The sequence below is a fragment of the Belonocnema kinseyi genome, chromosome 6, assembly GCF_010883055.1.
Source record: "Belonocnema kinseyi isolate 2016_QV_RU_SX_M_011 chromosome 6, B_treatae_v1, whole genome shotgun sequence".
NCBI lineage: Eukaryota > Metazoa > Arthropoda > Insecta > Hymenoptera > Cynipidae > Belonocnema > Belonocnema kinseyi.
In genome coordinates, this window is record NC_046662.1 from 117307005 (window position 1) to 117322267 (window position 15263).

Consider the following 15263-nt stretch of genomic DNA (forward strand, 5'->3'; position numbering starts at 1 on the left):
AGTCATAACTTGGAGTAACTAAATTTAAAGTATTTTTCAACTCAAGAAAGAAAATTAAACATATAATTATACTAAATTTCATTATTGAATTCCAAATACGTCTATCAAATTTATATAAAGTAGTTTTGTAAAAAATAAGTTTGAAAAAAGCGTGGTGAACTAACAAATTTAATTTAAGAAAAAAATAATAAGAATTAACAATGTCAGATGTTGGTATAAATTAGTCATTCATTAGCAACAGTAGCCCTAATACAATAATATATGATTTATTGGAATAAACGAATTAATCAATTGATCGAAGGATTAATTAACTTAAAAAACTCAAATTTAAATAAATAAATTAAGAAGATATAGTTTTTATTTGTTTTCTATCTTTTTATGAAAGAATTAAAAACATCATTTCACTTTAAGACAACATGTTCCATATTTCTCATAAAAATAAATACAGTTTTTATTAAATTTTTTATATTCAAAAGAAATAATTTTTTAAAATAAAAGTATAGTTTCAATTTAATATAAAATGTTCAATATTGTTTATTAAAATACAGTGTTTGGTTCATTTTTCATATTTCTACAGAGGAGTTTTATAAAATACAGCGTTTGTATAATTTTTTTTTTATTTCTACGCCAGATATTTTTAATGAAGATATCGTTTGTGTTTAAGATGAAATGTTCCATATTTACTATTCAGAATAGCCGCTGGCCCGCGAAATCTGAAAACCCGGGAAATGACAGTGAAATTATTTTTTGACCGGAAATTTTATAAATTTTTAGAGAAAAGAAATTATAATTTCATTCAAAGACTTTTAATATGCAGTCTTGAATACTTTCATATTTAATTAAATAATTTTTTTAATAAATCTAAGCTTTAAGTATCAAAAGTGAACAATAATTTATTTTAAAAAAAACGTTTCAAACTCCGTTCAAAATTAAGGAATTTCCAGATTTTAACGTTAAAAATTAAGCGTTTCCAATTCGAAAGTCTTAGTCATTTAAAAAATGTAAGCTTCTCATTTAAAATTTATAAATTATTTTCAATTTATAAATAACTTCATAATAATGCATTTTTTATCAAATATTGTTTCAGTCTAAAATATTCAATTTTAGTCAATTCAATTAAAAATTTGTTAATTTGAGAAAAAGAATAATTATTGAATAGTTAGAAATATTTGACCAAATATTTAAAAGTAAAAAATTTGAAACTAAATTGTTTTACATAGAAAGCTTTGAATCCCTATAATTTCGGAGAGCTTTTAAACTTTTAACGTTAGAGTTTTAATTGTTCTATTTAAAAAATGTTTTATTTGCAAGTCTTTGTTTAATTTTTAATATTTCCACAAAATAATTTTAAAATATAAAGATATAGATTCAGTTTAAGATAAAATCTTTTATAATTTTTATTTAAATATATAGTTTTTATTAATTTTCTTTTACAATTCAACGAAAGAATGTTTAAGAATCAAAATATCGTTTTATATACGGATGAAATGTTTCATATTTTTCATTCAAATATGCACACTGTACTTATTGCAATTGTTATATTTCTGCGTAATTTTTTTGTTCGAAATGAAGATAATTATATGTAAAGATATTATTTTATATCTCACAAACAATTCAAACAAAAACATTAAAACATTAATTGCCAATTATTAATTAAACAACACTAATATCAAGACTATTACATTAAACAACAATTAATTATTTCAACTTCCAGAACAGTGACTCCATCCTCTGAAATCGTGTTTCGCTCCCACAAAATATCTTGTGTAAAAAAAATTTCTCGCGCATGCCGCATTCGGGTTTCACAACAAATTTTTCTCTTAAGATGGCTTTTTATCAGGCTCTAATATTTTCTTTACCTTCTGGCACATAAAAGAAATTAAATTTTTTGGAGGAGCTGTCAGAACCTGATATTTATATGCAGGACTAACACACCGCATTCCACTCATTTTTGTTATTTTAGTGCAAGCTTTTAAAGTAATAAAGCTTAAAACTGCAGGGGACTGGGAGCAACAGATAAAAGATTTGAAATCACTACCCTCAAAGCTGCAGGGTCACGATTTTACCTACAGAGGAAGAGTGGAACAAGGTAATATGAAGAGGGCAGTAGCTGAGCACCCAATGAAAGTAGTTGCTATATATGTTGTTCCCCCACTCCGCACAGGCGGTGGTTTTTCGGTTTTAGCTTTGGTATACGTCGGATCCATCTGTGTTTCAGTTGTTTCTCTCCCATTTTCCATAGTGATCTCTATTGAAGTTCGACTTTTCTTGCGGGACATGTTGACAAGGGTCATAATCTCAGAACAGAAATTCATCCGAAATATATAGCTTAATAATCCAAGGGCAATCATTTCTATTACCGCATATATTCCGTGGATCATATGAGCCTCTTTACTTTTTATTTGACGTTGTAGGTTCAAGTCGTACAGCTACTTTTCCATCTGGCCCCAGCTTTCCTCGTTTTTTATACAGGTTTTACTCTCCTTTTTAATTGCCTTTGGCGATTTTTCATTTATGGCGATTGTGGACAGTTTCCGTTGATCCTGAGATAGTATCGGGAATAGTTCCGAAAGATCGAGTTGTAGGTTAGGTTCATACATCAATACAGTCGATATGATTTGTGGGTACAAACTTGGGATTATCGTTTCTTTCGTTTTCAGGTGACATCCAGGAGCTATTTGGATTAGCCCGACTCCAATCAGTTATACTTTTGGGCTTGACCGTTGTAATAAATCCATCTCGCATGAGGCGTGTTCTGATGCCTCTTATATTGGTCAATTTCCTGGGCAGAGCATATATGTTGGTAATTGCATGCAATTATTTACATTTTGTTGTTTCATTGAAATTTATGTTCTTTAGGATTCGTCCACTGAAATTTAGGTGGAATCCGATCGAGTCTGGGTACATGGTTTTGTACATCTCAAAATATTGGTTCTACTTGCTCCGAGGTTAATAATAAAGTCTGTATTTGATTCTTTCGTGCAAGATGGATCGCATCCAGTAATCGGTGTGCAGATCTAATGTAATTTTTCTATTCCGCCTTCCATTGAGTGTATCATTCTACTCAGGGTGAGTTTGTAATTTAAATCAACCATTGCTTCTGTCTCAAAGATAATTTTTTAAGCAAGTTGAGACAGTTTTTCTCTCAGTTCATCTTGTTCTTTCACGTTATTCTCAATTTCGTGTTGGATCTCATCTAGTTGGGCACAGATCACGTGTTTGTTTACCCACGAGATGTCACATATTTGCGAAGGTGTTCTTAAGTTCTTGGATTTTTCTTGATTTTTTTGAACTTCATCGTATGTGAGAAGGCTAGCTACAGGTCCTATGATTTTCCCCAGAAAATCGAGCAGCTGCATTCAGATTCCATTACATGTCCACAGATTAAGGGTAAGTGTTTCACTTGTATTTGAAGTTCCTTAAAATATTTGTTTAAATTGTTAACATCAAGGGAAACTGTTATTCTCCACGTTCTGGCAATCCACTTCATTATTCCCAAATGTACTATTTCATAATACATATGTGTGCTGCGCATTGTTCTTACTTTTACCTGCATGGCATGCTTTCCGCTTCAGCATTTCATCCACACATGAATAGATAATTCTGGTTGCATTCCAACAATGCACACGTAGAAGTTTATCAGCTTGCTTCGTGAGACACTCTCCATTTTTGATTTCTAGATTGACTTTGTTGTGCTCGTTTAACCCAACAATAGTGTGTGAGCCGTGATTCTGGCCGGAGAATTTTCTATCTTTGGTGTTGTATAGGACATACACCTTGTCGCCTCTTTTTCCATTTAGAGGTCGAGCCTTTTCGTCGTATCTAGTCTTGGATCAAACTTTAGCTTGGACTAGATTTTCCGTGGCGATTTTCTGAACCTCTGTAATAATACTGATCAAATCAATCATCAATTGTAGAAAATTACTTCCTCGTATACCGATGTATTATATGCAAACAGGGCGGAGGGAAGTACTATCCTAGTCGCTATTATTGTTAGCACAGTGCTCAATGTAGTCGGTCAATATATTGTAACTTCCCTCCAACGATCGAATGGTTTGAGGTCAATATTCAGATGTTGTTAAAAGTTTTACATGAGACAACCTCTCGAGTTTTTCCTTCAGGTCGCTAATGAAACTACCAATTCAGTCTGTGAGGATACATTTGGGAGCACCATGCAATGTGAACAGATTTATTGCCTTAGCATGGTCTATGGTTTTAGTTTTGATATTTGGTATCGCAAGTGCAATGCAATATTTACTACAATTATCATGCATTGTCAAAATATATCTGTTTCCAATTGGTGTTGTTGCTAACTTTCCTACTGTGTCCAGTAAGAACTCTTCAAAGGCTCCGAAAGGTGTAACATTGATTAGCATTTGTTCACGCGTTTTAGCACTAACCATTTTATTTTGAAGGTGGTTCTTAAAACCTATAATGTACTCGCACACTTCATCACGCATATTGGGCCAGGTATCGTGTTCTCGGATTTGATAAGGTGTTTTGTTTACACCTTTGTGACCTCCTATGCGGCTACAGTGATATTTCGAGATTATTTTGTTTTTATCTTCTAGCGGAGGAACCTCAATTTTCCCATAGAAAAATACGATTGTACTGCCGCCACCCCGGAAAATGTGTGTAAGAAGTTCACTCATTTTCTTTTTGCGGTAGGTTTTCTAGTAAATCTCCCGAATTGGCCATACAAATTTCTTTTTATATCGCCCTTATAAGCGTGATGAAGGTCTTTGAGTCCTTCGACCACATCAGTCCAATTGGTTGTATTCAAATGGCTTTGCTTCACCACAATTACATATGTTGTGTAACGACCGATAGGGGTAATTTAAATCTATTCCTTTTCTGGGTGGCACTTCCGGAACTCCTGAGGGTTGAGACGCTCTTTTTGGCGATTCCGCTGTCATCCACATCCATTGCCCGTTTATGTTGGGGAGGTGGAACGTATGATTCGTCTAAACGAGTTTCGTAAACCAGAGCTGGTAATCTTTGTCTTTCTTTCACTGTTGCAGGATTCGAAAGTGCCTCAGACTCGTGTATGGTGCCACCGCTGGATTGACTCTCTCCAGGGATTAATGACACTGTTCATGGTTTCCTACTGTTTAAATCTAAGTTTCGTGATTGAGTTAAGGTACCGTTTATGTTTCATTTTGGGTCTGAAGCGTTTCTTGAGGTGCGCGATTAGATCATTGAGTTTGCAAACTTCTTGTCACGGACATTATCACGCGCTACGCCGGTGAGTTAACTCAAGTTGACTTTGCTAAAACTTGGTTCGTTGGCAGGTGTCACAAAAACGGCGATATTAGCAACATCTTGGAGGAAAATGTTTAGGTTAGGTTTGTTTTCGTTAAAGATTGAGATTTTAAAGGAGTGATCTTGGATAGTTATGAATTCCAAAGCTGAAACCATTGCGGAACTTGTGTCTCGAGACTCTGCCATTGTCGGAGACTTTACATTAGGGTGAAACCCAGAGACTGATTGTGATAAGTTCTCGTAGTCGTTTACTGGCGAATTGTCAGTCTCAGTATTCTTGTTGGGCATTTTTTTATTCTCAAAATAATTTTAAAAAATAAAGGTTTTGTATAGATCCATACTGAACGAATTACGCTTAAACCTATTCAACGATCGATAACCTGAAAATCCTAGGATACCATCCACTGCTAGGGAAGTGTCTTTCGAAACAACGCAACGTCGATGGGTTTTGTTTTTAGTAAAAACTTTAATGGCCCCTACAATCGCGAGGTTATTACTAAGAACTGTTACTTGGAGTTTACAAACGATAAGATTTCCGAGAGAAATTTTTGACTTATTTGTTAGTTTTACCTGTAGGTTGGATCCGTGATCATCTTAGCAATCCTATTTTGTAACTATTCCGATGTTACAGCTGTCGAAGTAGGGATATCTAAGGGAAAGGAAAGGACAGCTCCCGAGATATAAGGAGGCTTTGATGAATTTTCCAGCGTTTTCTTAATATGAACCAAGAATTAAGTCTATTCTTTCAGAGTGAGGTACCTTGCTTTGGTTTTATTGAAGGGCTTTCTAGTATGATCTAGAAAGAGAGAAAAACAAAAAGGATGGTTTGCCAAAATATCAAGTGGATTGGATTTCTTAATTCCCAAAATTAATCCCGCTTTATATTTGATCTAATGCAAGGCTGTAAGAGTTGCCTATTTTGATTTCACAGGATGTTTCGGGGTTTGAAATCACACGTTCACCTTTCTTTATGGAGCTTGTTGAAGCCCCGGGTTTTAGATCTATTTCTATTAATTCAGATCCGCGTGATTCCTTGTAATTCTAAGCTTTTGTCTCTTTAATTTGTTTTTCGGTATGGGCAAAGAGATCTTCGAAATTGTCCATAAAATCTGCGCAATTAGTAGGAGTTGGGAAAGTGTAATCTAAAGGATCTAGAGCTGGATCTCCGATGCGAATATTTATTGGAATTGTTCGTTGTTTTCCATTTAATTGCGTCACTGTTGTCACATCGTGATACATCATTTTGTTTTCTAAATAAGCATCTGCTAGGACCTGTACTTGTCTTCTTTCCTTTCTGGCACGAAATTTCTTTCCTGACCTCTGTTCAAATTTCTTTATTGGAATCAGTACGTGCTACACGATTCCAGCTTATAATCACATGGCTTTTTCTTATTTATTAATTCCATCAGCACTATAGCTCAGTGCATTTGAATTTAGCAAATTTTTATAAATTCAACATCCTGCTCGGAAGAAGAACACCAAATTTTCCATGTAAGACAAGTTTAACGATTTCAAAATTTCCTGCAAAAATATTTAATTGCTTAACCCTTCAGCTTTTCAGCCTAATGGTTAACGTCCTTATTTTAATAGCAAACTTTGAACGATTCAAACTTTTTTTACCTTAACATTTTCCTTAGCCTATCATAACAACGGAAGTGGGGCGGTTTAGACGCGTGTTTCCCTTTTAAAGGAAATTCCTAAATTCACGTCTGCCCGAGAATTACTTCTTACCTCTTCGACCACGGACGGGGCTAACCCTTACCAAAGGTGACAGAAATCCGGAAGGTACCGAAGAGCTCGCTAGAATTAACGCTTTTCGTTGGATATTTACCATCTTTTATTATTCGTTATAGGATGTGCATTAGTAGGGATTTGTGCTGATTAAGGCTTTTGAGGAATCACGCGATGAAATATTTCGGGTAAGGAGGTGAGAGACGAGTGGTTAAGAATAATTGTTAAAATGTATTTTCACAAGGAAGTAGAGTTCCTTGCCAGGCTGCATTTAACTTGATTGCTTTTGTTGAAGTTTATTTATGTTTATTTTAACTTTCTTTTTTTTTAAAATTCCTTTTTTATCTGTTTTTGCCGCATCTTATTAAGCAATGATTTTAATTTGCTTGGAATAATGAAGTTATGGATACACGGAAATTGTATGGAATTGTACGGAAATTGTATGGAAGAGGTTAAGTATGGAATTCGCAGAATTCACGAATTTCACAGAATTCTTGGAATTCATAGATTTCACGAAATATACAGAAATCATGGAATTCGTGGATTAATGGATTTCACGAAAGGCATGGAATTTACGGACTTTATAAAATTCGCGAAATACATGCTATTCACGGAATTCGCCAAATACACGACATTCACATAAATCACGGAATTCGTGGAATTGGCGGAATTCATAGCATTCCGAATCCGGTGTCGGTTGACTTTCATGAGTTCAAGGTCAAGGTCATTTGAAGGTCTAACCAACAAAATAACCTCAAAAGAATTGTAAAAATTTATATATGTTTTAAGAGTCGCATAATCTAAATCCTAGGTCATTTTAACCAAATCAAAAAATTAACAATCCCTCATAAACAATTACAATAGACATATTTTTTTGTATCAACTTGTGTTCATGTTTTCCGCTCATACCGTACTCTCTTACTATCAAATGATCGACGTAACGGTTTTGTTCGCTTTTTGCCTGTAGTTTTCAACTCTCTTTTCAGTGACCAGCAGTAATCAGCCATCATAGCGACATCCCATCTGCCTTGGTAGCGCTTTTCCATTTCTTTTATGTCTTGATTGAAGCGCTCTCCTTGCTCTTCACTGTAATCGCCACAATTCTCCGGGAATCGATCCAGGTAATAAGGCAGGAAGTGCAATTTGTACGATATCAGGCACCCCATTTTTCCAAAGTTCTTAATCATTTCGGCTACTATAACTTTATAATTTTAACTTTTTTTATTTCATAAAAAGTTTTTCACAACTTCCTTAAAACTGAGCCATGCATCCCTTTGAATTTTTGTCATTGTCGTTGGAAATTTATCATCTTGTAAAAGTCTCCTTATTTCTGGACCATCAAAAATCCCTTCTTTCAACTTGGCATCAGAGCCGATTCAATGATATTTCCATTTCCTATTTCAAGTGATTTCCTTTCAGCCCACTTATAATTCGTGTAATGTTTTCGCGATCTCTACTATCCCACAGGCACAAGAAACACGGATTCTTTGTAATCCAGACTGCTATCCTAGCAACATACCTGAAACTTTCAAATCACCACATATAAGCCAATTGTATGTTTTGTATTCAATGGCATCTAGAAGTTTTTTAAGACTAGTGAAGGATTCTTTCATTGTCGTAGAGTGTGCGACAGGTACTGCGGCATATTGATTTGTGTTGTGAAGTATTACAGCTTTTAAGCTTCTTTTTAATGAGTCAATAAAAAGTCTCCAATCATCATCTTTATAAGTATTTTGACTGTGTAAATTTTTCAGCAATTCTATTGCTTACTCCACCCGGTTTATAAACTTCATCAGAGCTTTCACTGCTATCGCTTTCTTATTCATCTTGATTTTCATCATCGGTCTTAGTGCTTTTATCATCATCATCATCATCATCATCATCTTTAGATTCAATTGATAAATTTTCTATACTATCAACATCAAACTCATCAATCGTTTGAGTTCTCTCAACGGCTTTTTTTACTGATCCTACCTGGGCGTATCTAAGATTATGTAAATTTTTTTATTATACCCACGGATATCGGTTTTACAGAAATAACAATCATCTTCGTTGGATGGCTCATTCCATTCTGTGGGTTGAATGAAGATCAATTTAGAATCGTCTTTAGTTTTTTTTCCAAATAGAAAGGATTTTGCGGCAGTTATTGCTAATACTATCAGGAGCCCAATTTCCCGAAACTATATCTGAATTAAAGCATTCTATCTATATATTCCGAAAATTTTCGTTGAACGATCGTCGATCGTTTTTGTTCGGAATAAATGTTCCACAAATGAAGCAAAATGCGTAAACGTCTTTCGGGCACACTTGTTTAGAAGATGAGGTGGAAGGTTTGTTTAAACTTTCCATATTTTTATATATAAACCCGCTCGACAGGAATCCTGCTCCGATTGCAGGTGAGTCCGCCGTTCTGGAGGTGATAACCCTTTTACCTCTCCAGGGCTAAGTAAAAGAGCTTTTCGTCTTTGACGAGGACAATGTCAACTCGCCGACGAACTTACTACGGCATCATCCTCACACCCTGTCGACCCCCTGTAAGGCAGAGCACTTCCACTGGCATCGATACCCCGACTAGCGTATGAGCCCCTTACGGGGCAGTTGTCATTGTCATACGACTAGTCGAGGCAACAGGTGAAAAAGAATCGATTACATACATCGAAACATCTAGACATCCGCATATCCACACATCCACATTCACTTATAACCGCAAATACATGTGAACGTTTATAAAAAATGTATTTTTGACCATATCAGGGCAAAAAGAACCCACTTCTTTTTTAAAGGCATACCATTCTTATGGGTACAAAGCTTTCTCTTTCAAGAAATCTACAACAGCGAATATTGATAAGAAAGTACACTGCCTTACTTTCGAGAAATTCACAGCAGCTAATGTTGATAAAGATAAATTAATATTTCCAGTTTCTATATAGACGAAAAACTAAAGATGATTCTAAATTTATTTTTTTAAACATTTTTTCAACAGTACCTCATTGATTTGACCTTCAAATGACCTTGACCTTGAACTCATGAAGGTCAACCGACACTGTCTTCGGATTCAGCGTGCTAAAAAACCTATGTCTGAATTTTTTCAGATTTTTTCAGCAATATTTTCTTCATTTGACCTTCAACTGACCTTGAAAACGATCTGATCTGAAAAAACCGACAAACGATTCGGAATAAGCGATCCAAAAAACTTAGAACCCCAAAGGTCGCCTCCGTGGACCTTGACTTTTTTTGTGTGTCAGTGTTATTATTACTCAGGCATAATATTTATTCAATATTCATATTGGCGTGCATTTTAACTGCACTGTCTCGGTTTCATTTTGATGCTTCGGTTTAGCTCTGATAAAACCTTCGGCTAACTACTTTTGACAGCTCTGTTTGAGCTGTGCTTATATAGATAGATTCTACGAAGAATAGGCTATCTTTTTGTTACCGTTAAGAATTAGTCTAACTTCATTCAGCTAAGTTTTCAACGGGAATAAATAACGTATTATTTTTCGATATATTTCCAATGAATTCAAAACTCCAGCATTTTGTATTACAGTTTATAATGTAATTTAGGCTCCTATAGCTTTCAAAACAAGAAATTTTAGAAGATTTTCATTTATTTTAACACTTCTACGTGTTTACAAAATTTTATACAAAATGAAGCTAGCGTTATTCTTAACGGTAACAAAAAGAGAGCCTATGCTTCGTAGAACCCATCGATATGTACAGGATTATCCTATTTTAATACTTCTGTTACACAGAATAATGCATTGTTTACATTGTTCCTATTTTTATTACCTTCTTTCTTTAAATAGGTAGTAAAAAATCAACTTTTTTCAGATTTTGTACGCCGTAAGAAATGCAACTCATAAGAATAAATTTGGCCAAGAATTACCCTGGACTTATGAAGATACAAGACCAGGCGAATAATTGTTTTTTTATTAAAAATTTTGAAAGAGAAGCTATATCATTTTTGTATTACTAAATCACTTATGGAGTCGAGCATTTGTTGCCCTTAATTCTCTATATGTTATGTTTAACAAATATTAAATGAATAAACCTAGTTAGAATCTGACTCGTTTGTATTTATTATACAAAGAATAAGGAATCTCATTCTTCTATCAAGCTTAAGATGGTTATTAAACTATTAAATTACCGACTATGTACTCGGATGTTCAAACTGCCGAATTCTATCATTGTAAAACCTTATTCTACCATTATAGCATTTGTCTCTTGTTATATATTCTTTGATCCTTTACCGCTAACCAGGTATCCTGATGCTCCTTCGCACCTCACTTAATTATAATAGGACAAGGTAATCGTGTAATAAGATCTTTACTTTATCACTTATAATTTTAAGTCGTATGTATTAAATTTTGTTTTGAAAATAAGCACAGTTTTTTTTTTCTTGACGTCAGTTATCAACAATCAATCGCCCAGTATCAGGTGACAATTAATAACCATATCTGTTGACATTTGTCAATTCACAATTTTAAGTTAGTGAATATTAGTTATATATTAGCGATTGCCAAATGCCAATTACCAAGCGGTTAATTTAAAAAAATATAATCTACAAGCTTTCATAAATTTATGGTAAGAAAAAAGTGAAGAAAATCATAGATACCTCTCTGCTAACAAAAAGAGCCACAATAATATCGCTAAAATTGTCCAAATCTACAAAAGTACCCAGAAACTTAGACAAACTGAGCCAAACATCGATACCAAATCTTATTGAACAAATCCCATCGAACAAGCAATGTTAATGATTATTAAGAAAATGTTAATTTTTAAGAACAATAAGATTACTGTAATAACACAGGCCTTAGAGATTTTATTAGGTGAGATATAACAGTATTTTCCGACGAATTTTTTAGCGTTGCATATTGAGATTTCTCAAAAGAGACAGAATTTTTTAGTTGGCTAATAAGTGATTTCCTACCTTATTGATATTTATGTTAAGGTAAGAATTGCAAAATTCGAAACTGTAGATTTAATTTGGTGAGAAAAATGGTAGAATAGGCTACGAACTAGACAACTAATAAAGGTCGGTCAGCGATTCGGCCAACTAAGGCAAGATCAGTAAGTGATCTAACTAACTCAAGTAGGATGACTCAGGGATCCTGCCAACTATAAAGCAACATCAGTCCTTGATCCAACTAACTAAGGCAAGGCCAGTCGAAATTTGTTACAATTAAGTCCATATGCAATGATCGATCGGTCATTGTCTATGATCAATCCTTAATCAAGCTTATTTAAAATTATGATTCATGACTTACGATTGTCCTGAAGCAACTATCACACCTTTAGTATAGGGCAGAAACCATAGAGTAATTTGAAATTCATTGGAGACGGAAAGCCATCTAGGGCCAGCACTTTAAAACGTTCGATCAGCATGAAATGGATAGTGAGACATCCAATATTTGGCAGAAAAAGGGTGTTTTGTATCAACAAATGGAAGGATCCTTCATTGCGATTCAGAACAAGGTTCTCAGCACTATAAATTATCGCAGACAAGTGTTACATGAAGACGTGATTGCCCTGTGCCGATTATGTGGAGAGACCAATGACTCCATCGAACACATTATTTATGGCTGTTGCGTAATGATCTAGAGAGAATATGTGCACAGGCATAATTATGGGGCGGGTATTATACATGAAAAATTTGCTCTAAACTTAAGACTCTTAACAGAATGGATGCCTTTCTATAGATACATTCCAATGCAAGATTTAGAAAACGTAGGTTATATCTTATTTCGGGTTGTTACTGCCGAGACGGATAATTACAGCCGAGCTAATTGACCTGATGTCGTGATGCAAGGAAAATAGGTGAAAGAGTCTACATAATCGATATTACTTGTGCGCTTAACCGAGATTTGCAGTCAACCTATACAACCAAGGTCCATAAGTAAAGTAAGCTGAGACATGAAATAAAGGTCCTATCGAGGATTGGGTAGCATGCATATATTTATATTATTGTCATTTTGGCAACAGTTAATGTGCAAGCTAGATGCACTGAACATCTTGAACATTTAGGAAACAGTAGGATATTGGCAGCAGCTCAGAGTGCGGTTTTATTAAACACCTGTCGCATTGTAAGAAACTTTCTCGACCATCAGAGAGAAAGCGATTACAAAAAAAATGTGAAGTGGCAGATGGTAACACTAAGAAATATCCAGAGGCGACTGTGATAATAGGCAGGTCAAACAGCTACCAAATGATAAAGGTCCTCTGATACTGACAGGTTACATATAAGCAGAGCTTAGAAGAATCATACGTAAATTTATATAATCCAAAACGTATACAACCCCTGATAGAGCCCAGGAGTCTAAGTTGAACAATAATAGAATTTATATAAAAAGATAATCTAAGATGCAGATATGATTAAAATTCCGGATAGAGATTAAGATGTGGGAAGACTTGCACACTACTTGAATGGAGGGATCTTTCATAGTCGAAATGCCAGAGATAATCAGAAATGTTATTTAGAAAAACTTTCATATTTTCTACGAGCGACGCAGAATCCAAGTGAAGCCACATTTTCTCCGAGTTACATAAAGTTAACATCTTTTTGAGCTGGAGAACCCAGTTATGCTTCGGGCCACTATCAGGGTTTGAGGACATTGCCTTCAATTTAAGAAAACATCTTTTAGAATACCTATCATCAGGCATACTCAACAACCTCGACAACCATCTTAGCGCTGACTTAAATATATCATAAGCTAACTGTAATCTACCTGTGCCTAAGCGGAGGGCAAAATTTGACGTGTGTGTTGGCAAGCCTAGTATTTTCTCAAAGAAAGAGGACTGTAATTTCTCGACTGAATCAAAGTAACTTAATCGTGGTTTTAGTTTGCCAGGCATTAGATTTAGATGCAAATAAAATTCTTGATTCCGTGACAAAAAACCTTAACGACAAAGCGCCCGCCCAATGAGAGTTGCGCTCCGTAAAAAGGGCCCGAGAATCAAAGTGCGAGTAGGGGCGTTTCCGTACATACATCCATCGCGATAAAGCGAGTCGCACTCTGATTCGCGGGCCATTTTCACGGAGCGCGACTCTCATTGGGCAAGCGCTTTGTCGTTTAGGTTTTTTGTCACGGATCCAAATCCTTGAAACAGCACTTATAGCAATATTCGCAGCAAACATTCTTTTTATGAACGCTTCATAAAAAAGACACGAGTCTCACGTGTTGACACCGAGATAGACAGATTCGCTTACAACCTCCAGCTGAGTCTGGTCGTAGAGGAATTTGTATTCACTTGGTCGACCTTTGTGGTATACCATAACTTTTTATTTTTCTTTGTTAACCGTTAAATAATTTCTCATACAGTATTGGGCGATAAGGTTAATTTTTGCTTGTAAGTCAACCTGGGAGTAAAAGAATATGAATATGTCATCAACATAAACAAGTAGGATAACGTCACATAAGTGGACAGGGGGGAGGGTGAGAAGCAAGGTATTTGGGAGAAAGTGGAGATCATGATAGAAGAGACAGTGGGAGAGCGTAGGAATAAAAAGGAGGAGAGAGCGGATAGGAAAAGGATAAGGGCAATGGAGTTGAGAATGGAGAGAAAAGAGAAATAATATAGTGATAAGAGGATTGAAGCTCAAGAGCTGGAAAGAAAGGGACGGGGTGGAAGCGCTGCTATAGAGCATAGGGTGGGTTAAAGGCAAGGCAAGGAAAGCTAGGATAGAGGGGAGAAAGGAGAGTGAAGTGGCGATGGTGGAATTGGAGAGCTGGGGAAAAAATTGGGGGTAATGCGTAACAAAAATAGGATAAAAGACAATAAGGTTTTTAACGATCATGATTTGTCGAAGAAGGAAAGGGTTGTTGAGAGAATGCTAAATGACAGGGCTAGGAAGGAGAGGAGCGAAGGGAGAGCAATGAAGGTAGGGTATCGGAAAATAAAAATAGACGAGAAAATGTGGGTGTGGGACGAGGAGAAGGAGGTGTGAATGGAAGTGCAGGGGAATTTGTTTCGGGGGAAGTAGGGGGTGGGAATAAAGCAGAATCGAGGAATGTTAAAGGTGTTGTACTAGAACTTAGCGGGGGTAACGAAGAAAGACGAGGATTTCTGGAGGAATATTCAGGAATTAGATGTGATTGGACTGGTAGATACGTCGGTAGAAGGAAAGGAATGGGATAGAGTAGAGCGAAAGTTGCCAAGGGGGTATAGGTGAAGGCTACAGGAGGCGGTCAAAGTAAGAAGGAAAGGAAGGGCTAGTGGGGAAATTACAAGAGGGGTTAGGGAAGGATTAGAGGAAGAAGTTCATGGAGAGG

General features: G+C 35.5%; 1 protein-coding gene across 14 annotated transcripts in view; it reads left to right on the forward strand.

Moving 5' to 3' along the window:
- Positions 1-15263, forward strand: part of LOC117174093 (histone deacetylase 6) — a 788923-nt gene that overhangs the window by 756269 nt on the left and 17391 nt on the right. For 13 of the 14 annotated variants that reach the window (XM_033362803.1, XM_033362813.1, XM_033362811.1 and 10 more), the window contains one exon: positions 10825-11059. The exons of the other annotated variant lie outside the window; for it this stretch is intronic. In XM_033362803.1, the coding sequence (XP_033218694.1) occupies positions 10825-10914 (90 nt within the window). In that variant the 3' untranslated portion in view covers positions 10915-11059. Of the gene's footprint in view, positions 1-10824; positions 11060-15263 lie in introns of those variants that run through there. 14 annotated transcript variants of the gene reach the window in all.